The sequence below is a fragment of the Plecotus auritus genome (genome assembly GCF_963455305.1).
Source record: "Plecotus auritus genome assembly, chromosome: 1".
Classification (NCBI taxonomy): domain Eukaryota; kingdom Metazoa; phylum Chordata; class Mammalia; order Chiroptera; family Vespertilionidae; genus Plecotus; species Plecotus auritus.
The window spans coordinates 198,783,451-198,807,554 of record NC_137770.1 but is presented as its reverse complement, the minus strand read 5'-3'; the positions used below and the strand labels follow the sequence as shown (position 1 = coordinate 198,807,554).

The window sequence follows — 24,104 nt, the reverse complement described above, 5'->3', positions numbered from 1 at the left end:
TGACAGGCCCTCAACATTTTTTGTTTTTTTTGCTTTCGGCTTTTGGCTTTGAAAGTTAGGTGCAACTTTCTTTGGTCATACCAAATCCAGGTTCATCTGACACCAGCCACCTCCATGATGCAGCCAAAGTTTGGCCCCAAAGAGATCAAAGTCCTATACCCGAGGTGCACCGGTGGGGAAGTCAGTGCTGCATCTGCGATGACCCCCAAGATTGGTCTTCTGGGCCTGTCTCCCAAAATGGTTGGCTTTGACATCAACAAAGCAACTGGTGCTTGGAAGGATCTGGGGATTACAGTAACTCTGAACATTCAGGACAGGCCCAGATTGAGGTAGTGCCTCTGCCTCTGCCCTGATCATGAAAGCCTCAAAGAATTGCCAAGAGACAGAAAGAAGCAAAAAATCATTACAGTGGAAATAATCACTTTTGATGAGATTGTCAACATTGCCTGACAGATGCAGCACCGATTTTTGACTAGAGAACTCTCTGAAACCATTAAAAATATCCTGGGTGTTGCAATGTTGATGGCTGCCACCCTCATGACATCACATAGATAACATCAGCAGTGGTGCAGTGGATACTGGGCTAGTTAAGAACCACAAAGGAAAATGTTTCACTAATGAGGTATATTTAGTGACATTATTCCATTAAAGATTAATCATGCAAATTATTAAAATATTTGTGTTCAAAAAAATGTTTCAATTAAAGATCATTTGACAACCAAAGAAAACACATCTATATATATAAAACCCTAATATGCAAATAGACTGAATGGTGGAACAACTGAACTGGTCGCTATGATGTGTGCTCATCAGCAGGGAGCGCGTGTGGAACATGGCAGGCAAGGGCAGCAGGAGACAGAGCGCGAAACATAGTGGGTGTTGGCCACAGAAGGATGGCGGAGCAGGTGAGCAGGGGCGCCAGACGAAGGCAAGGTGCTGATCACTATCATCGGGGCAAGCCTCTGCTGGTTACTGAAAATTCTTTGCTCCTGCGCACTGTGGTCCTGCCCAGTGCGAGCACCTGCTGCTGGCGCCAGAGGCAACGCTTGCACCTGATTGCTCAGCACCGTCAGTGTGTGCGAGCAGCAGCTGCCAGCCCCAATCACCCCTGAGGGCTTCTCCACCTCCCCATGCTCCTGAGGGGCGATCGGGGCAGCAGCTGCCTCTTGCACCCACTGATGGTGCCAGCCCCAATTCGCTCCATGTTGTCAGCAGGTGTGAGCAGGGCCAGAGCCATCAGTGCATGGGAGCGGCAGCAGTGGAAGCAGGGCTGCCGGCAGAGGGGACCAGGGACCACGGCAGGAGGGGCCGGGCGGGGGCGTGATGGGCTGAGACCCACCCCTGTGCCCACCGCAGCCTCACGGCCCACAGTTCAAGGTGCACAAATTCATGCACTGGGCCCCGTGTGTGTGTGTGTGTGTGTGTGTGTGTGTGTGTGTGTGTGTGTGTGTGTATTTTTCCCCCTCAATTCAGAGACTCACAGTATTTGACAGCTATTTGATTTCTGTTCCAAGTCTCTACTCTCTTATTCCTTAAGGTTGTACTTCCTGAATGTTATACCTGATTAAGGGATCCTTAATTTTAGTCCTGCTAATGCTGGAGGCTATAATTTTAGAATTTTCTGAAAGTCACAAAAATGCATTGCACTTAAAGTTTAAATTTCTGAACTTTAACTCATCCTTGAAAGCAGATTGACACTTTTTGCTAATCCAGTATTCCAAATAATTTCATATTAGTGTGACTTATCCTTTCTGAGGCTGTCTCTTTGGCGGTAACCTAGGTAATTATACTTAGCTTGCCTAAATGTTAAATCAGATGTAAAGCCACAAGCAGTGATTCATAGTATATTCTCAAATATTGTCAGAAAACTCATTTTAGAGATAAGAACAAGTATAAAAATAACTATTTTATTGGTTACACTATTTTCAAGTAGAAGTGTCTGCTTTTCATTGATTTCTGTCTTTATGCTAACTATCCAGAACTTGAGTCATTCTCAATTCCTTTTAAGATACCTCTTACATTCAGCTGCCAAAAAAACTAAACCTATTTCTCTCCCTCTAAGTTTTAAACTATTGCAACAGTCTTATCAATTTTCCTGCTTCTATATTTTTCCCATCCTCTACAAGGATATCACTGCCATACTTAATTCTCTTTATGGGCTTCCTATTGCAATTAGAAGAAAATCCAAATCAACTCCTTACCCTGGCAGATTACATGATGTAGTTCCTCTCTCTCCTACCCCACCTCTTATCATTTTGCCACCCTTTGAGCCAACTCCATCTATCCCAGCCTCTTATAATAAAAGTAGTCAAATATTCTGTTTCATATTAAGTTTCCTGGACCAAAAGATAGTTTGCTCCCTCAAATTTGGTTGTTTTTAATAGTGGCATATATTCCTTCTAAAAAATGCTTTTTCCACAGCCATAAAATTATGTAAGTCACCTATATTTTTAAAAGCCTGAATAACCGTTTGCTATGACATGCACTGACCACCAGAGGGAAGACGCTCAACGCACAGGCTGTAAACATGGAACAGACTGATGAATCTCAGAAGGGAAGGGTGAAGAGGAGAGTGGGAAGAGATTAACCAAAGATCTTACATGCATACCGAGGCCCAGTGCACAGATTTGTGCACTGGTGTGGTCACTCTGCCTGACCTGTGGGGATCGGGCCGAACCCGTGCACCGGGCCTCCAACATCCCCTGGATTGCGAGAGGGCACAGGCCAGAGCGAGGGGCCTCTAGTTACATTATAATTAACATGGAAAGTGAGTTTAATATACATTTATAAAAATTTTGTCCGACTTCCTTAAGAGTATTTTAAATAATGGTTATTTTGGTTTCTCTCCAGTACAAACTTGCGAAGTCTAATTTAAGGAATCTTCATTGAATATATCAGGAAGAATTCAATTATACCATCCATTTTAATGAAGAAAAAGTCTCAAATTCCAAAATTATGTAAGCTTTAGGACTCATAAATATGATTAAATGATTATTCCTCCTTTAATATTCTTTTAGAGTTTGACAAATTTGTTTCAATTTCTGAATTGGGTCATGTCCACAGCTTTAGATAGCCTCAATATTCCCATCCCTTTTCTCCTGTCCGAGATGTGAGGTAGCAATCCTTTGGAAAACCAAGATTAAAAAAAAAAAAAATTTAGTAGTCTGATTTAGATCATTCTCACCTCCCTTATTACTTATTACTCTAAAATTCTTTAACTTGTAAATCAGCTGAACTGGGATAGATCTCTTTAACAATTATTAAGGAAAAATATAAAAGTGCTTTAATTCTTATAGATCCATTCTCACAAATAGTAAGCAGTTGGTTTTGGAACAACTCATTTTTACTTAGGATGTGTGAAATGCAATTGGGAGAAAACATTTTGGAACACAAACCTATTCATTAAATTAGGGACATAGATAAACGCTGCAGACATCAGTAGTTTATTGTTTGTTTAGTCCAAACACATTCAAATGGAAACCGAAAGAATACTTTCCACCTGAAACAATTAAACTAGATTCTACTAGCATATAATGCTTAACACATTACAGCAATAAAGATGGTAATCCATTGTCTTCTATACCTACTAAAGCCGAGATGGTAAAGCCAATTTGGTTGCAATAGTGTCTTAAGAATAGAATATTACCATCCAAAAAAAAAATTTCAGCAAATAACAGTTATGGTAGATGAATATTTTTACTATGGTTCACTGAAAAGGGGACAAAATGTTAAAAGTCCACAGTACTGCAGGTGAACAATCACCATGTAAACTTCTCCATGTGATGTTTTAATGATTTATTCATGGTATGTAAAGACTGAAGCTGAATGGCTCTTTGCTCTAATTTTCTATTACACTTAACATTTGCGATTACTTTTGGTGCCAGAACAGTTTTCATGAGTGGCAGGGCAATATCCTGGATTAGAAATTTCACATATATAAAATGGGAAGAAAGAAGAGTAAAGGAAAAATATGGTATAGAAAAACACTGACAATAAACCACTCATTTAAAAGTAGTTTGAATAAAGGCTTCAAAACTTAAATTTTCTGGTAAGAACTTCAAGTACTATACATCAGAAAGTGTAAAAAGTGTTTTAAGCAGGAAAAAGAAAAATCCTTAAGCCCCCCAAAATGGCAACTTTAAGATATCTGTGTCCCCAAAACATATGCAATAGTGCAAGACTTTTCCTCAAACATGGAAGACCTCATTCAAAGGAAAAAAAGGGACAGATTTAATTTTACTTATATTGCCCAGTACATGAAAAACAAAATATGTGCATCATTTGCTAATTTACTAAATAGCAAATAGTTTTCATAATTCAAAATCCGTTTGCTACTATGTCAAGTGCATTTTTGTTTTTACCAAGATAGAATGGAGAAGTCTTCCATGCTAACAAGCAGCTTTAAGTGGTCACACTTATTTACCCCACTCCTAGCTTGAAACATCAGAAATTGGTGTACCAAATGCTTCAAGCATAAAATTGAACATCCTTTGCCATACTTGCGGTTTACTGGAACTTGCTAAAAAGACAGACAATAATCCAGCAGCTACAAACTTTGCTCACAGAATTGTTTAGAGATTCATGTAAAAATAAAAGATGTCATCCCAGACTTAAATTCAGAGCCACTTGGGTGCTGACATCAGTTCAAGAATTGTGCAAAATGAATGACAGTTCCCTGCCCCCAAAATAGAAAATGCAAACACTTAAGAGCTGCTGTTCTTTTCTCTGAAAATTGCAGTATCCTCACTTCAGGTTTACTTGCCATTTATGGAATCTGACTGCTTTTAAAATGTCACTAAAAATGTACATCAAGGTGATTGACTTTTCCAAGCACCTCTCAAGTGATCTGCTTCATCATTCGCATTCATGCTAAGAGAAAAGTCAACAAGAGACTTACTCAAATAACCAACTTCCTCCTTCCCACTCCCTCCCAAACACACAAGACTCCCTCCCACAGAGAACACAAAGTTGTTAACTAAAGAACAAGGTAAATAATATGCTAGTCAATTTTACTAATTTTAAAGATACTGCAATTTTTATACACTTCAATGATTTTTCAACATTTTGCAGCTGTTTGGCTTTGCAGCACAGCAATTCATACACTATACTGTACAAAATTACCAGCAAGACTGGAATGATGTATTAATAGAAGGCACCATCATGCTTATTACATTACCAGAGAACAAAAATACAGTAAAGACAATTTTCACTGTACACAGCTTAAAGAAAGGAAAAAGGGGAGGAGGAGTGTGTTGAGCAGCCAGCCATCCCTGTACTGAAGAGGGGCAGGTAGAAAAATCTTAGATATGAAGCTACTAAATCTGGTCTAGTATTCAAGACCATAGCATTTGAAGTTCTGATTTTTGTTATTTAGTTCAAACTAAATGATTTTCTTCTGGAATATACTTGTAGTCTTGTTAAGGTTTATGTGTACACACGCTGGTCACAGCAAGCAGATAAAATGCCCTCATCATTTCACAAACTATTCTCTACTGGAAAAAAGGATGAAAGATTTTTCTCCCCTGTTGCCTCCTGTTGCAGATGTCAATGTTAATGAGTTCAGAGTACCCATTAGTGCATTTTGATGAGTGCATAAAAAGTTTCTGTTGGTTTGTATTTTGGGGGAGCCAAGAAAAAAGGCAAGATTCTCCAATTGCACTATTTGTGTTTCCAAGATTAGTAGGCAGAAACAGTAACACTTAAAACAAAATGTGCAGCAGAGGATTTTTTTTTTTTTTTTTTTTTTTTACTCAAAGGACCTGAATTCAGTTGGGCATGTCCTCTTAAAAAGTTCATTTTGTTGTAGATAGTTTAAGATATGGTCATTCCTCAGTCCTCAATTCTCCAAGTCTAGATTTATAAATTAACAATGTGAATCCTGTTGTGAAATTGGGGAAATAATGTCCACCTCAATTTAACTCATAACCAAAAGATGCTTTTCACATCAAAGAAATGATCAAAAAGGCTGTGTCACATTCCAAAGCCAAAAAAAAATTAACAAGAATGCAAACACGATGAATAATGTACCACTGCCAAGACTTTGCCAACAGTGGGGCTTCAGCGACGCTGTCCTGTGAAGCGGCCTTCCATCTGCCCGGTTCCTCTTCCAGAGCCAAGTTTCTGTGCCATGCCACCTCTTGGAGGAGGTCCTCTTCCATCCCGGTCACGCATCATTCCACCACTCACTATTCCACGTGGACCACCAGGACCTCGATCATTGCGCCTAATATCCCTGCGATCATCACCACCACCTCTGGTTTCTCGCTCTCTTGCAGCTCTCGTTTTTTTCTCTTCCACATTTAAACGCACTTCCCCTCGAAACATTATTGGCTTTAAAAGGGGACAAAAAGATTTACATGGGCAGGTTAGACAGTAATAGTAAAGTATTTCCTTGTATATGTAAATAAGAAAACCCTAAGAAACAAATTTAAAATGACCCACATCTCAGACTTTAAAACGAACAATTCTCTATTCTTTGCATAAACCATTTACTTCATAGTGAACAATTTTTAGTTTTAACATTAAAAAAAGATTCTCTATGGTTTAAAAATGCACCAGATTAATATTATATACAACAGGAATAATAAAGTCTTGAATTTTGCCCTTTAAGTCACTTACTTTTGCAATTAAGATTCTCTGAACTGGTTCAGAGTCATCAAAAACCACAAAACCAAAATTTGGAAGCTTTCCGCCAACACCCTTGGTATTGATGCGAAGTTCCACAACATTCCCAAAACCTGTGAAAATATACATTGCACCAAGGGTTATTTTTTTTTAATGATAAGTTCACATTAATAGCTCTATTTTTATTTTATTTATTATTATTTTTAATCCTCACCCGAGGATATTTTTCCATTGATTTTTAGAGAGAGGGGAAGAGAGAGAGAAAGACAGAGAAAAATACTGATGTGCGAGAAACACATCAATTGGTTGCCTCCTGCATATGCCCTGACCAGGGCCTGGGCTAGGGAGGAGCCTCCAACGGAGGTACGTGCCCTTGACCAGAATTGAACCTGGGACCCTTCGGTCCATAGGCCGATGCTCTATCCACTGAGCCAAACTGGCTAGGGCACCAAGGGTTAAATATTTTAACAGAATACTTTGTGGCCTCAATTGTTCAAGATGAATAACCTTAATCTCCTTGATCCATCTCAAAATAAAAGTTGCAAGTGGCTACATCTAACAACAACTAAGGTACATATTCACTCATATAGGTCATTCATCTAAGACGCCAACAACTAGCTGGACTGTTTGTTTTGTAACCCTTTAGCATCTTTATTAGACATTTCAAAAGGAAAGGTATCTACATGATTTTAGAAAGACAATGATATTTTCTGATTTGTATTTGCTAAATTCATCCCACCTCCAAATTTAACACCGATTCGTCCTGCTCCTTCTTCTCACCTATAGAGAACCAAACCAGTCAACACTAAGTACAATCACTGAGAAACTGATATAGCCATCTACTCTCTTCTGATAAGTGGCTGGTAACTGGAGGTATTCTAATTACTGTGGGAAAAGCTCTGTTTTTCTCCTGCTTAATTTTAAGATAAAGCAAAATAAACCACTTACTCATGAAGAACTCTTTCAGTTCATTTTCATCAATATCATGTGGCAAGTTACCAACAAAAAGTTGATGACTGTCTGGATAGCGAATTATTCTACGGTTGTCAGATTCATTCTGTTCTATATCTCCTCTGCCTGAGAAAAGAATAGAGCAGATATAAAGTTCACAACATCTTATAAAAACTAGTTCAAAGCAATGAATATAAAAATCACTTAATATCAATAGTCCTGGTTTAGTTTAATAAGATAGTGAATTCCTTGAACAGAGATGAAGTGCCTATTATTAGTAGGTTAATTAGGAAATGTGATATTGAAGTGTAAAGTGAGGGTACTGACTAGATTTCACAAGTTCCTTCTAGATCTACTCATCTGATTAAATGAAAGACAAATGTTAGTAGTTCAAGTTTCCCTCCTTAATCAAACTCTTGCCATTATCCAGGAATCAAATAGATTTTATATAGTGAGGTATATTTGTACTAAATGTGTTTAGTATTTTGAAATACACAAATTACTTAATCTTTGGTAGTATGAAATTACAGCCAAATCAGTAAATTTAATAGTAATACTTCCTGTATATATTATGTATGTTAGGGTGTTCATATACATTTTTATACACATATGTATAAATCATATTTGATCCTCCCAGTAACACAAAAAACACAGGCATATAAGAAAGGCATTGCACAAGAAAAATTTGTATAATAACTGAATGGCATAAGAGAATCTCATAATTTAAGGGGTATCAACTCAGTCAGTGGCAAAGCTAGGACAAACCCTAGCTTCCATGACTTCTGGTTTCATAACACATCACTTATATTTTACTTTTGTGAAAAAATTACACATTCTAAATTTGATGTATACTATCTCCCACCTCCTCCCAAAAGCAATCTAAATATACTTATTTTATTCAAATAGAGGTGCTACATGTATTAGCTAAAAATGGAAACAAGTCAAAAATCATGGCAACTTACTTAAAACCTAAGACAATCAAAATAAGAAGAATCAGGGTGTGCTTATTTGTTTATCTGTGAAGAGATAAGAGTGCTAAGTAAGAAAGTAGGTTATTGGCAGCTCGGTTTTGAATTCTTAGAACCAGTGACAATAACCAAATAATACTTGGCTCAAAATTATTAGTAACTGTCTTCAAAATACATGTCTCTATGGCATGACAACTAATCCTCCCCTATAAGTTAGTTGTTTTGCACCAGACTGAATTTTAGCAGGTTATTTAAACCTTTAAGCATTTTGAAAATCAAAGAAAATAAAAGAATTTGGGTATAAAACACTATCTGTATTGAAACAATATAGATCTTGTTTCTGTAAAAAAAAACAACAATACAGAGTTTTCAAGTTCAGTATTTTCCAACTTTTCAAGTAATAAACACTAAATTCTAACAGTTACAGAGGAGGGACTGACTCACCTGGTCTTGGTCCTCTAGGAGGAAAACCAGGTCGTTCTCTAGGTCGTTGTTCACGCACACGAGGTGGCTGAGACTGAACTTCTGGTTTAGCTTCAACTCTTGGCTAAAATACAAGGGAAAAAACACATTATAAAATGCAAGGGAAAAAACACATTATAAAGAAAAGAAACACATTCCATATTAGAAAAACCAACTAAAGCAACTACCAAAAGTCACTAACACGCATAATGGTAATCTTAAGTTTAGAATGTTTTTACATAGTGTCTAATATATATGAAAAATAATTTTATAAAGATATTCTGTACCAATCTAGGACTGTAGGGTAGGCTTTGTTTTCCCACTCAAGGCCATTTAACTCACAATGAGCTATTTTTTACAACCACATTTTAAAAGTTACATCCACACTGGGAAAGCATAAAAATCACAAAAATGCAAGATGAACCAGCCACTCCATGTAAACACACATACAAAAGAAAGAGCCATCTTTATTTCAGGAAGACAAAAATATCTGACACATACTTTCTAATTATCTAGCTTGCTGCCCTTCAAATGTAAGTGCTCAGCAATATCCTCTAAACCTCACCCTATAAATAAACCTTGAAAATCAATATTTTGATAGTTCAAAACATATAACTTAGCTTATTCTAGTATCTAAAAATACTACTTTTAAGTCAAAATGCACATAATAAAACAAGATAGAAACATGTATATAGTATCTCAAATAGTCAAAAAAGTCTTAACTTCCTATTGTTCTTCCTTATGAGAAAGGTGTGCATTTATTTAAGGACTGACCCCAACAATTTTCCTTAACTGTTTCTTGAGGAATAATTGGGGGGAGGGAGGGTAATGGGACATTTAAGATGCCTTCCAAAAGTTTCTGCTAACTGCTGAATTAAACACATACAAGTAAACTATTTTAAAAACAATAACATCCACATCTATTACATTTTCTTTTAGTATAATGGCATGTTCAGTATTCCACACTTCTTCAGGTTATCTACTGCCCAAATATTTATAGTCCAAGGAAGAGATAAAATATTTGGACCTTCAAAGGATGCTGAAAACACTCAGCAGTATATGAAGAACATGTTGTCAAGTCAGGAAGCTAGTAATTTCAGGGCTGTCTTTATGGTTGATCATCTCTAAGGACCTCAGTCCCAGCAGTGGCTCAAACTCATCATTTATATATCTGAAGTATTATAATTTGCAAGGACATTTTTTTTACAAGGACATATTTTGATACAAAAAGTTATGCTTCCTTCACCAATGACAATTTATTGTAAATGCCTTCACCCACTGTAACCACTGTAATTCCTAACAGTTTTTAACAGATTTGCCTGACTCTTCCCAAATTCTTTTTCTTCCATGTAGATTCTCATTTCCTCCAACAAGATGAATTGTTTCCCATGTTCTAGAATTTTGCTAGTTAAAAAATTTTTAACTCTCTCCAGATTTATTCAGTTATTTATATGTATTTATTCCTACAAGGACCGTATCTTTATTTCTACACCACCCAAAGAACCAAAACAGTGCTGTTAGACATAGATGTTTAGTAACTATTGATTCACTTAAAGTTAAATCACATTTAGTTAGTTCTCTAACCCAAACATGTAGAAGAATGTCCTATGCCTGACCCAAGGTACAGCCCTGAGACCAATACTATTTATAGTTGGAATTGAACACTATAAGATATTTTGACCCATGATGTGATGCCTAAAAAAGGCAGTTATCTAGAAATTTCAACTTAAGGGGGCCTAAAGTGCAACTTAACTTGAATATTAGATTATAAAACAGAATTAAAGAATAGATGTACTCTAACAAAATTTTGATGAAGCTAGTGTGTTTTACAAATTCATAAAAATAGCAAATGCACATTTTAATTTAAGAATATCAGAAAAACCTAAGACTCATTCAATCCAAATGTTATCAAAGAATTTGAGGCAACCTGACTGATTCAAATTGTTTTTCAAAACAGATTACCAAAACAAAACCACAAGTAGCAAAACAGAAAAGTTCTTCATTATCCTTTAAGGACTTCAAAGTAACAATTACTTTAAATAATTTTCAACATCTTACAAATAAATCAATTTAGTAACCTTTTAATATATATATATCTGATCATACCAATGCAAGAAGAATGAGATTAAAAAATCTAACAAAATTCTTTTCAATAACAGATTAATATTTTAACTAAGCCAGCTGTGTAGTTTTAAAACTGTAGGCTCAAGTTTATGATTAAAACTACTTACTCAACTAGATAAAATGGCTAATATGCCACATACTATTTTATTTTAGGGCCTTAAAATTATTTCCATGTAACAAGAAATTGTGCTCACATGACAAATCCCACAAATGAAAGTCAAACGAAATGTGAGATAAAAATGAAACCATCAAATCAAGTCAATAACAGCAAATAAAAACTGCAACTAATAAACACATCCTTCAATGTAACATAAGCTATTTAGATAAAATAATCAATTTCCAGACAAAATCTTTTCACCAAGAAATTAACACCTACTAATAATACCCTAAGAACTACATTTAATTATTTTATTAATTACCTATGCTAAAACTAAGGAAATAAATATTACACCAAAGTAACAATAAAATTGAAAGGTTTATTAAATCAAGGGGAAAAATCATGAATTCATTCTAAATACAGCCTAAGGAGATCAGAAATTTTAAAGTTTAAGTTATAAACATTTTGTTTTAATAAGGGTGTAGGTTGGGAAATACAATCTAGTCTCCTACAATTCAAAAACTAACTTCAAAAATTTTAAGATAATTGTTTTTCCTAGGCAAGAGGCTAGGATATAATGAAATGCAATTTAGACATGCCTTAAATATAGTTAGTACTCTTCTTCTTAAATGTAAATACACATTCCCGCCAAAGGTCTAAAGAAATCTATATAGGTTTGCATAAATCACAGATGGACTCTGGTGCTCATGGCGTCCAACTGCATGAATTCAAAGCCTAGCCCTACTATTTATATACCTGTCTCAAGTACTACTCAATTTAATTAAGTGGGAAACAGGAATAATAATAGTAACTAACCTCACGAAGTGGTTATGAAAATTAGATGAGAATGAATATAAAATGTTTTGACAATGCCTGGTATAATGAGGATTAGCTATTTTAACTTTTAATTAGCAGTAATTTTTTTTTAAATGTAGCCAACTCTCTGAAATGAAGTAGCAATCCAAAGGATTCCAAATGCAAATATGATAAATCAAGCATTTAAAAGCATATCCAGAAATCACTTATCAGGTCTTCAGATAGGTTGAAAAGTACAATCAATACTTGGTAAATTAATTTTCTTTAAGAGAGAATCCTGATTTGTGATCTGAGGTAACTACTCAACACTTCCTGAATATCTAACTGAGCGGAAAAAAAGGTTATCATGAGGCCATGTATTGTACCTGATTATGTGTACCAACACCAGAAAGACTGGCTCATTATTACTAGCTTTTTGAAACCACAAAGTTTCACTATTTAGAGCATATTAAGAAGTGTATACAAACAGGTGTATACCAACAAATTTATGTGCACTAACAATTTTAATTAAATTTTCTAGCGGAATGAAGTTTAAGTCAAAATGTAGGTAAAAGAATAAGACATTCTTTTAAACTGTGCTTATAAATTTAATTTAAGTTTAGTTAATTCTAAAATACACCTATTTTCAATGTTTTGAAAGCTCTGAAATGGGTATGATGACCACAAACAAAAAGCAGAATACTGGAATGATTGGTTAAGGTGAACACTACAGTCGTAAGTTGGTACAGGCTTCGATTAAATGGTGTGAACCACTTACAAAGAGCTTAGGCAGTATAATTTTTAAAAGTATTTTATTTTTTTAAAACAGTGATTCTTTCTAATGCCATACTACTTTGTGCCTTTCCAAATTTCTTAAAATATGTTTGCTAAGTAAAATTTAAAACTTTTTAAAAAAGAACTATTTTGGTTATTTTATAGAAGCCTTTTAAATGACAATATAATATATATATGTAAAACCAACTTAATCTGCATTTCACACACCCAAACCCCAAATACCACCTATGCAGATGATGAATGGAGATTTGGCATTTAAAGTGGGTGCACTGACATTTAATACAATTTTTTTTGGTATATCTAATCCATAATTTCTGATTGACTCATTTTAAAAAGTATTAAAAAGATAAGCAATTGGCAATGTAACAAGGATACAATCCAATGTGTTCACAGATTGGTTACCTGTGAGACTGGTGCTTTAACATGGGGTGGAATTCCAGAGGAAGAAACAGTACCACTAGGAGGCAGGTTTTTACTGGTCACTGAAGCCCAGGAGAAAGCCTGCAGGAAATGCAACAAACCTAGACTACTAATCATGGAAAACCACCAACATTCCTATAGGGAAACTTCCAAATATATATTTTCTTTTCACTTCTAAACTACTGTTCTATATTGGAGGACTCCTAAAAGAAAGGCACACACACACATGCCAGTCTATGTGCCAGCTTTCATAATCTCATTATACAAGATTATTTGATGTTTTTTTCTGAACTACTAAATAAATCCACAAGCAAGTTCCTATATGCCCTAAGTAGATGAGCAAGTGGCACAAAACCACTAACACATGCTAGAAAAATAAGAGCCTAATAGAACCAATTTCTTTCCCCTTTTAGAGAAAATGGGGTGTGTGGTGGTGTTAAGAGGGGAAGGATAGGAAAGAAGAAAGTACTAGCTGGAAACTTTAACAAACATTCACAAATTGAACAAGGAATCTCCTCTGACTACCCAAATATACTTTAACCTTCTACTTTTACAGAAAGATAAAAGATGTATAGATAGGCTTAAACGATACATTATGGGTGTCACTCATCTTTCCAAGATAGTTTAATTGGTGTAGTAAGGAAACTGTTCCGATTAAGCCAGAAGTAAGAGGTATCTCTTCTTTTAATAGGCCAACTTATTTAAGTTGGGAAATTGTAAGACTCCTTGCATCCAGTGTGTAGAGGATTTATTAGTACAGAATGGAAGAGCAACTCTCAGTTTTATGCATGGACCCAAATAATTTCATGTAAGGTACTAAACATTGCATAGAGACAAAGATTAATCTTCAACTTCACTCTGAGGGGTATTTTTTGAGGTGGAAAAAACAATGAGATTTTCTCAGGATTACCAAAAAACCCACAGCTTCTTTCATAAGCACAAAAAAGTATAGTTTACTATATGAAACAGATGAACGTAATAGAACAAAGGTCATGCTTCATTAATGGTACCAAATATAAAAGTGTGATGTTATAGATTAAAGAGTTCCTTTGATCTAACCTTCGGTGGTTCTTGTGGCAGAGACACAGGTTCAGCAGGAGGAGGAGAAGTAGACTTCTCCTCTAATTCTTCCAAGTTCTTCTCTTCCACTGGCGGCTTCAGCTCTTCAGTCTTTGTTTCAGATTCTGGCTCAGGTTCAGGTTCATGAGAGGATTCTTCCAAAGGCTCCTCTATGCCATTACTACAATAAAATATTTTATTTCCTTTTCAGTATGAATAAAATGATCAATTCAAATAAGATAAAATTCAGTATCTCTCTAATCTAATGGGAAAAAGTCCAGTAAGAACTAAAAGGCAGAAGGGAATACTCTCAAGCAACATTTCTCAATCCCACTGTTTTAAAACTGGATTACTAAAAATGTTTACTTTAGTATCAACTAGAAATAAACCCCCTACTTATAAAAATAAAAGGCTCATGCCCTAGCCAGTTTGGCTCAATGGATAGAGTGTCAGCCTGCGGACTGAAGGGCCCTAGGTTCAATTCCGGTCAAGGGCATGTACCTCGGTTGCAGGCTCCAGAGCGAGTGCAGGAGGCAACCAATCGATGTTTCTCTCACATCGATATTTCTCTCTGTCTTTCCTTCTCTCTTCCACTCTCTCTAAAAATTAATGGAAAAATACCCTTGGGTGAGGATTAAAAAAAAAAAAATGATGTTGAAAAACAAACAAATAATAAAATAACCTAAAAAAATAAAAATAAATAAATAAATGTTCACTCTGTATTGTCCTAAGTGATCTGCATTATCAGTAAGTGATCATGGTTTTGGTCCAAACCATGTTCAATTTTTTAATTAATTAAAACAATTATTTCCAAATTTCTTGCAAAGTACTCAAATACTGTCCTAATAGGTACCTTTATCAAAAACTTACTTCCAACAATTCTAGGAACAAAAACCACCTGACATTATTATATAGAACAAATTTAACTTGGCAAGCACTATTCTTACGTCACAGGGTGAGCTTCATAGTATCCACTGTTAGCATTTTCTTGTACAGGTTCTGGAGATGGTTGCCTTTCTTCTTGTTCCTCTTCTACTTCATCTTCCGATTCTGACAACACATAATATACCAAATATTTTTTAAGAGGTTCAACACACAATGTGATATACATATTTTTAATGATTAAGGTAGTGATATGATAGTAAATAGCAAAAAATTGCCATATTTCTTACAAAAGCATTCGTGATATTCCCTAGTCTCTAAAAAAATGAAGAGCAAACAAGATAAAGTTTGGTATTTAATGGTATTTTTTAAAAAAATCTATTAGTTGTCCTAGCTGGTTTGGCTCAGTGGATAGAGCTTTGGCCTGCGGACTGAAGGGTCCCAGGTTAGATTCCGGTCAAGGACATGTACCTTGGTTGCGGGCACTTCACCAGTAGGGGGTGTGCAGGAGGCACCTGATTGATTTATGTTTCTCTCTCATCGATGTTTCTAACTCTCTCTCCCTCTCCCTTCCTCTCTGTAAAAAATCAATAAAATATATTTTAAAAAAAAATCTATTAGTAAGGAAAGGGTAGGAAATAAATTATAAAGCCATAACTCAGTTTCCTTTGTCACATCTATTCAACAGAGCAAATAATAATTTTAAAAAAATGATGTATATCAACGGAAGATCAATTAAATAATTATGGTATAACTAAAAAATTACCAGTCAACAAAGATATTAAGTGAAAAACTAAAAGCAAGCTTTATTATTTTTTAAAAATATTTTTATTGATTTCATTGAGGAAGGGAGATGGAGAGAGAGAGAGAGAAACATCAATGATGAGAATCATTGATCAGCTACCTCCTGCACACCCCACACTGGGGATTGAGCCCACAACCTGGGCATATGCTTTAACCAGGAACTGAACTGTTACCTCCTGGTTCACAGGTCGATGCTCAACACTGAGCCACACCGGCCAGGACTAAAACCAAGCTTTAGGCCAAGCATAGGATTCAACAAAATTCTGTTAATTTGCACCAAACTCTTAGTTATCTATAAAGGATGAGATTGAGAATTTTTTTCACTCTCTATGTCTGACTTCTTTATAATTTCATATAATGAACACCTATATTGTTTACAACAAATACCAAAAGGAGAAAGGGGTTTTGACTCAGTTATAATATACAAAAGCTTCTGTAAGTTTCATACTTTTCCTTAAAGAGTGATGAAAGAACCTTTCTACCTTGAAAGTAACCTCACCTTCATCAAGTTCTGGTTCAGAATCACCAAATACTTCATCCTCATAACGAAACATATCATTGTGAACGTAAAATTTATTTGGAACAGATCCCTGTAAAAAGAACAACAACATCTAAATATGCCATAAGTACCCATAAAGGTGGCATAACACAAAAAGAACAAATTACACAACACATTCAATTTCTATTTCAATACTATAGAAATAATGTAGACTAAATATAATTTCCCAAAGTTGAACATACTATATCATGTTAATAAAGTAAACTAAAGAAGATCAATCAAAGAATATTGGAACTCGAGAAATGTCTACTCAATGTAAAAGAATCTGAACAATTAACAAATGGAACTTTTCCATTCTGTTTAATATGTAACCTATAATACATAATTTTTGTATTAGTTCTGTAATTTTAATCATCTATTTACCCATTAGTATCAGTATCTGTCTTTTACCTCTAGTCAAAGAGTGCAAACACACACGCACACAAAGCACAAGTAAATTATATCAACATGTTCACTACAAATTTCTCAAAAAAGCTACATGTATATGTATGTAAACTGGTAAGAAGAAACTCTTTGGACACGTCAAGCAACTAAGAGCCAAATAAAATTATGTAAATGAAAACTTACTTCAGGAGCTAGAACAAAGGTTTGCATAAACTTCCTCTCTGGCTGTCCACTGTTAGACAGCAAACCCATGACCTGGACAACTACTCCATCACTCAAGGTTGCGTGAGCATCCACATGACGAATTTTAGTATGACATTCACTGAAGTTCAGAGATAATACTTTGTGGTGTATATCCTTTATTAGGAGAAGGGAAAAAATACAAACTCTTGTGATACTGCATTACCTATATAATACTACAATAAAACTTCACTGATTTCTTCCTTACAATTTGTAGATTATTTACTTAATCCTTCTGCCTCACTTGAATCCATTTCATCATACTATGTGTTACTGCCAGACTGGTATTCCTAAGCCACCATTTTCAACATATCAACTCTCTACACAAGAAATCACAATGGCGTCTCTTATTATGCAGAAGTATGGGCTTTATAAAGCTTCCTGCCACTATTCTGTATTGGGTATTTACTCACACAAAATGTGTTGACTACCCCTTGACCTCATAGCTAATTTTACTTTACTGCATGCTTGCTGAGGCCTTTTCTTCTACTTTCAATTTCCTCGTTTGGCAAGGCCAAATCTATAATTCAGAGTCTAGCTGAAATCCCACATCCTATTCTCTACAAAATCATAAGGAGCATACATACTTCTGTACATCCCTATTAAAGTAAGATTCAGCCCACATTTGTATCAACTTAATACACTGTTTCAACTGTTTCATGTATAAATTACATCAAGGAGAGAAAAACATCCCATCTTCTCCTTTGTATCCACCCCCATGTAATACTGTGCTTTCATACAAAATGGGTGTTTTTAAGAACTCAAAGCACAATCACAATCATTGTAACATAAATTCTAGTTACAACTAATGATCACATTCAAGAAATTAATGGCAATGGGGGGAACATATGTAATACTTTCAACAATAAAGAATTATTTAACAGGAAATAAAGTAATGGGCACACGAAGGCTATTTTTCAAATCTCTATCAACACACAAGAAAAATCTAAAATGTATATGAAATTGATACTTACATTTTGGCCATAAACAGCCTCCTGGGGCTTTCCACTGGCATCTACTCCACCATGAACATAGGAAGAATTTCTGCCATAAAACCTGTAAAACCATTGATAATGATTAATATTCAATTGCCAAGAGAAGTCTAAGAGGCAACAGTTCTGGTATCAGAGAGACCTAATTTCCAGATCCAGCTCTCTCATTGATTAGTTGTTTACGTTTAAGTACATTTAGGGTTTTTAAGTTCACTTTCCTTGGTTATAAATCAGAACAGTGACTACTCCATAGGGTTTTTGTAAGGGTTAAATGAATAATGTCATAAAATTATTAGCGTGTCTAGCACACTGAATATACCATGCACCCAGATAATTAGTTATTCTCATCTAATTCCTGTTACATCTGTTTTTTGTTAAGTGGAAAAATGAAATATTCATAAAACATTCTACATACTGATGCTGCAGTAGTTGACCCATTTCTTTTCCTTTAGATTAAAAAACTCAGTTACTAGATTTGTTTGGGAATCAAATGCTGTTTAACATTCTACTTGGAGTTCCAAATGATTACTAACCCTTGAAAGGCTTAGATTAAATCAGTTTAGATTTAAAATAACAAATAATTCAGAGATTACATAAAAAAATCAACATTATTTCAACACCCAGTTTTTTATTAATATTTTTATATTGCTCTTAAGTACACGATGCTTCTCTTGCATTACCTAAAGCAATTAGAATTAATATCTTTCTAGATTAGGGTTATCAAACATGCAAGGTTGATCTTTTCATAAAGAGAATTCAAGTTCTATCATAATAAAACATGTTTAAGACTTCCTCTATGCCAAGTAATGTTCTCAATGCATTACATACACTGATTCATTTAGCCCTAACAACTTCATGAAATAAGTGCTATTATCTAAATGAGCAAACTGAGATTCAGAAGAAGTTAAATTAACTTACCTAAGATCACACACCTTTCAAGTGGGGCAGCTAAGACATAAACTCAGTCTGTCTCATTCCAGTGTCCATACTTTTAACTGCTACCCATATTTTAAAGTTTATACTATTTCCTCCCATGTAAAACTGGCAAGCACATCAATTGCTATTATTTCATTGGAGGACAATTTGGCTCTAAATGTGCATAAGAAAAACCTTTAACATTTTGACTTCTAGGAACTTATTCTAAAGGTGCACAAAATATATGTGTAAGGATATTCATTACAGTATGAACCAGTGCAAAATTATAAACTAAATTTTCATTACTAGGGAAACTGGTTATGTAAGTATAAAACAGAAGTTAGTGCTGTTATTTGAAATGATGGTGGAAAGTCTGTTTTACATTTTTTTTTGTTGTTGTTGTTTTACATTTTTTACATTTTACTTTTTGGTCACTATAAAAAAAAGTTCCTTGCTTAAAAAAAAAAAAAAGCTAAAAATGTTAATACCTACATTGTAAAAAGATTAAATTTCAAATCATGAATGGCCCTATTAATTCCATTCTCCTTCCATAAACATTGTCAACAAGAATGCCTTTATTTTTATAATTAGGAAAATGTGCAAGTATTCATTTTGGGTGTGGGGGGGTGTTGCTATACAAAAATGTCTCCTGTAACAACACAGAATAATACACCCATGTTTAACAATGCAGGGCATATTGCAAAATCTAACTTTAGAATAACCAGTATCCTTGTAAGAGAACCTATAAATAATATATTTATCCTTAGCTCACTTGGCTAGAGTATTCTACAACAAATACTTGCAAAGCCTAATACTTACAAAAGTCTCACTTATCTTCCACCTGCTAAAATATACCAGAAAGAACATAAATCAATTTCATTTCAATCTCTGGAAAAAATAAGCTTACAAATCCAACTCTTACCAAAATAGTAAACAAGGCTCCTGTTGCTGTTTTATCAAGAAATGCTATTTTGCAGATTGATCAAGAAATGTTCACAAGTATAATCACTTAATGGATTCATTTCCTAACGTTGCTATAGAGAACTTTAAGGAGATGACTTAAGCCCATGATTTCAAATTGCACACTGGAACTCATTAGTTGTCAAGCCAAAGGTGATTTTTTTTTTAATGAAACATAAAGTACCAGAGTATATAATTTTGTGCACATGCATAAGCGTGTGATGTGTTATGTTGTGTGAAGTGGTTTTCTTACTGTGGATTTCATTTAAAAAAAAAAAATGGTTTTAGCCACCAGATGGTTAAAATATTAGATACGGTTTACAAAAGATACTGTCAAGACAGGAGGTGACAGGAAGACAATATGGCAAGTCATACTCAAGAAAATAAAACTAAATAAAAAATACTAAAATATATCATTTAAAATTTACCTGTGTAAATATTCTGGAGCTTTATTCAGCAAAGTATAATACTGCCTCACAAACTCCCGCCCTACAAGCAGCGGACTGGGCTTCTCCATAACCATTTCTTTGCTGCACAATGTCAAAATCTAAAGGAGCAAACACAAGAATATTAAGTATTGGAAAGTCATCTTTGTAAACTTCCATGAAATAAATTTTCTGAGCCATCCAAGTGGTAATTAAGAAAATTAATACCACTTATTAAAAAGTAGTTTACAATGGCAAAGGAATTCCGAAAAACCACTGGTAACCTCCAACATCTGCCTCTCCTGCCTTATCCCTCAAAAGGGAGAAATAGTACCGTTATTTCCAAGACAGTCCAGTGCTGCCTCAGACTGAATTGTAAAATCAAGTAACCAAGAACAAGACAGTCCACTGCTGCCTCAGATTATAAGAAAAAGTAATAAGAACAAGTAACCAAGATTTTCCATTCATAGCACCATTTTTCCTTTGGGGACCATTATCTCCTTATGTTCATGAATTCATTTTTAAAAACTAGGTAGAGGAGACAGGACTGAGAGATTACACTTTTGGAAAAAGTACTAACTTGTTTCTTTTTCATACTTTCAAAATAATGATTACCACTAAAAATCAACAATAATCTTAGTACTCAAAAAAATTTGAGTCCTTCCAATCGTTCTTTCCATTGATTAAGCATCTAAGCCAGGTACTGTACTGTTTATGGTAAATTAAATACACTGGGGAATAAGATAAGACTCTAGCCCTCAAGGAGTTTATAGTCTGTCAAGGAATACAAAGAAGCAAAGAACAGAATGCGTTAGGTGCTATGCTAAAAATTACTTTTAAGCTGAAATCTCAAAGATAAGATAAAAAACACACAAATACAGCCCTAGCCAGTTTGGCTCAGTGGATAGAGCATCAAAGGCACATGCATAAGGCAACCAATCAATGTGCTTCTCTCTGTCTTTCCCTCTTTCTTCTACTCTCCCTAAAATAAAAAATCAATGGAAAAATATCCTCGGATGAAGATTAACTAACAAAACAAAAAAGAAATACAAAATAAAATTAGAACACAACCTTTCTTCATTTAAAGTAGATGATTTATATGTTTACAGCCCCAGAACAGTCAAAATTATAACAATCCAGGCCTTCATGGCTCAGCGGTTGAGTGTCTGGAGGTCACAGTTCAATTCCCAGTCAAGGCATATGCCTGGGTTGCAGGCTTGATCACCAGTGTGATTGGTGTGGGGCATGCAGGAGGCAGCCAATCAATGATATTCCTGTCTCACTGATGTTTCTCTCTCCCTCTCCCTTCCTCTCTTTCTAGAAATCAATAAAAAATATTTTTAAAAAGTAGTTTTGTTCAAATGGTTAAAGACAGAAATGATATTAAGAATTGTTTCTGGGTTGGGGAACTTCATAGTTCCATTTCTCCTCCGTATTTCCAGATTTTCTACAGTGACACTTCCTCATTTATCCCAAATATCCCATCACATTTATAAGATACATATTCACTTATCATTTTTCTCACATATATCCAAAGTAAAAAAAGGTACAGATCACACCCATCAATATCAAAGGAAGGATCAAAATACACTAAAAAGTTATTGTAACAGGTTCATTCAAGAGGGACTTCAAATTACCTACCACCTAGAAAGTCAATGAAATATCATGATCACGGTATCATCAATTTAGATCAGAGCCAGACAAAGGGAATAGGAAGTGGAGGTAACTTTTATTTGATTATTATTCAATAAACTAGAGGCCTGCCCTCTCGCAATCTGGCCTCTAGTTTATTGAATGCAGCAGTGACCATACTGACTGAGGGCAGTTCCTGTGTTGAGCATCTGCCCCCTTCATTAGTGTGTGTCATAGCGACTGGTCGTTCCGCCATCCGGTTGATTTGCATATTAGGGTTTTATTATATAGGATTATTTATTCAAAGGAGGTAATTTGAAATGGCAAATGAGAAAAGGCAATGTTCATCTGGTAAAAGCCTAACTAATGGCTATAAAATCTGAGGCTATGCAGAGCCTCTTTCTTAAGGCGCAGGAGGCTCCTCCATAGGGATGATAAAACGAAATAAAGATGTCACTCAGAGGATGGTTTTTAAGTTAATTATACTGACAAATATAACTTAAAGATCAGTTACTTCTTTACCATAAGTCTGATTTAAAGTGAATCAGAATTTAGAGGGCTAAAATATAACTGACTGATAGAAATCAAGCAGAAAGTAAAGGTATTGGGGATGGCACAACCTTACTGACTAATGTATTTTTTAATGACAAACTAATTTATGTGTTCTACACAAGCAACTGCCTTCTCTTCCATCTTCCTTCCCTTCCCCCGCAAAGTAGGAAAATTAACAGTTCAATAAATAAGGAATGCATCAAAGCAGCATTACGGATAAATTATAGATGAACCACCAAACAAGGTAGTTTGGGACATGGAAAAAGCTGACTAATACAGAATTTGTGTTTATTATTCATGCAAGGCAGTACATATAAGAAAGTCAAGAGAAGAAAAGCCAAATTACCCATTCAGAATAAAAAGTCATGTTCTTTTTTTTACCTCAATTTCCTAATTTACAAATTGAGACATGATCTCTGGTCAAGCCTATAAGACTATGCAGGTCAATAAAGATAACCAAGACAGTACAAAAAAAGATCTTCAGAAAGTTGTTAGCCTCTAGCACCTTATAAGACCAATTATCATCTAATATCATTTTAGAGAAAGTGAAATTCCATATATTAAACGCCAATTGACAGTGTGGAGATTGCTGTAAGACTGAGATGCACAACATAAAATTTATTCTCTCCTTGTCAAACAAAAGCTATCCATCCTATTTAATACCAACATTATATCCAGCTTCCCTCATTATCTATTGAGCCTTAGCTATGTCCAAGATCATGCTACTGACCAATTCTGTCCCGTCACACTTAAAATCCATGTGTATCTTCATTAATATCTTTTTATTCATTGCTATTTCTTAAAATGTCTCCTTCTCCATTTGCCTATACTAATTCCTAAAAAACATACCCAGGGAAAATGCTCTATATGTCAACTGTTACCATTTTTTTCTAAATCTCTAAATCTTCATAACCCATTGAGAAGAGAAAAGGGAAAAAGTAACACATACACACAAATAAGATAGAAAAGAAAGTCACATTGGACTTCCCGTCGGTATCTACAATATGCTCAGATTTCCTCAATTTCAAATAGAATACTTAAAAAACCTGTTATCAACCAAAGTTATTAGCCTCTATTCTTCCCATGACTAAAACTTCAGCTTTTATTTAAGCACTTAGGTTTTTGTTTACTTTTTTAAGTCAGTGAATTAGCAGCATATAATGGAACTGTCCCCAAAGCAAACAAGCTAAGGCTAGTATGAATATAAAGTCAAAAATGAGCTGACATTTCTGTTCTACTCTGTACAAGTTCAAACTGGTTGAACAGTAAATACAAATTACAGAAAGGTAGATATAGGTTCAGTCCTATCCTATATAAAAGCCCAGCGACCGAAGGGCAGAACAACCAGAAAGACTGGTCGACCAGCCGCTATGATGCGCACTGACCACCAGGGGGCAGACACTCAATGCAGGAGCTTCCCCCTGGTAGTCAGTGTGCTCCCACAGTGGGAGTGCCACTCAGAGG

The 24,104-nt window shown here is 35.1% G+C and overlaps 1 protein-coding gene across 6 annotated transcripts in view; it reads right to left on the bottom strand.

Annotated features, from left to right (window-relative positions):
• Nucleotides 1-3,420: 3,420 nt before the first annotated feature.
• G3BP2 (G3BP stress granule assembly factor 2) overlaps nucleotides 3,421-24,104 on the bottom strand; it is a 73,569-nt gene continuing 52,885 nt past the window's right edge. For 3 of the 6 annotated variants that reach the window (XM_080665099.1, XM_080665098.1, XM_080665100.1), the window contains exons 2-12: nucleotides 20,460-20,578; nucleotides 18,139-18,220; nucleotides 17,108-17,281; nucleotides 16,481-16,571; nucleotides 15,243-15,345; nucleotides 14,296-14,476; nucleotides 13,219-13,317; nucleotides 8,988-9,090; nucleotides 7,573-7,701; nucleotides 6,619-6,737; nucleotides 3,421-6,330 (exon numbers count right to left, since the gene is read on the bottom strand). In XM_080665099.1, the coding sequence (XP_080521225.1) occupies nucleotides 6,058-6,330; nucleotides 6,619-6,737; nucleotides 7,573-7,701; nucleotides 8,988-9,090; nucleotides 13,219-13,317; nucleotides 14,296-14,476; nucleotides 15,243-15,345; nucleotides 16,481-16,571; nucleotides 17,108-17,281; nucleotides 18,139-18,220; nucleotides 20,460-20,554 (1,449 nt within the window). In that variant the 5' untranslated portion in view covers nucleotides 20,555-20,578 and the 3' untranslated portion in view covers nucleotides 3,421-6,057. The remainder of the gene's footprint in view (nucleotides 6,331-6,618; nucleotides 6,738-7,572; nucleotides 7,702-8,987; nucleotides 9,091-13,218; nucleotides 13,318-14,295; nucleotides 14,477-15,242; nucleotides 15,346-16,480; nucleotides 16,572-17,107; nucleotides 17,282-18,138; nucleotides 18,221-20,459; nucleotides 20,579-24,104) is intronic. The other 3 variants (XM_080665102.1, XM_080665101.1, XM_080665103.1) reach the window with 1 other exon arrangement.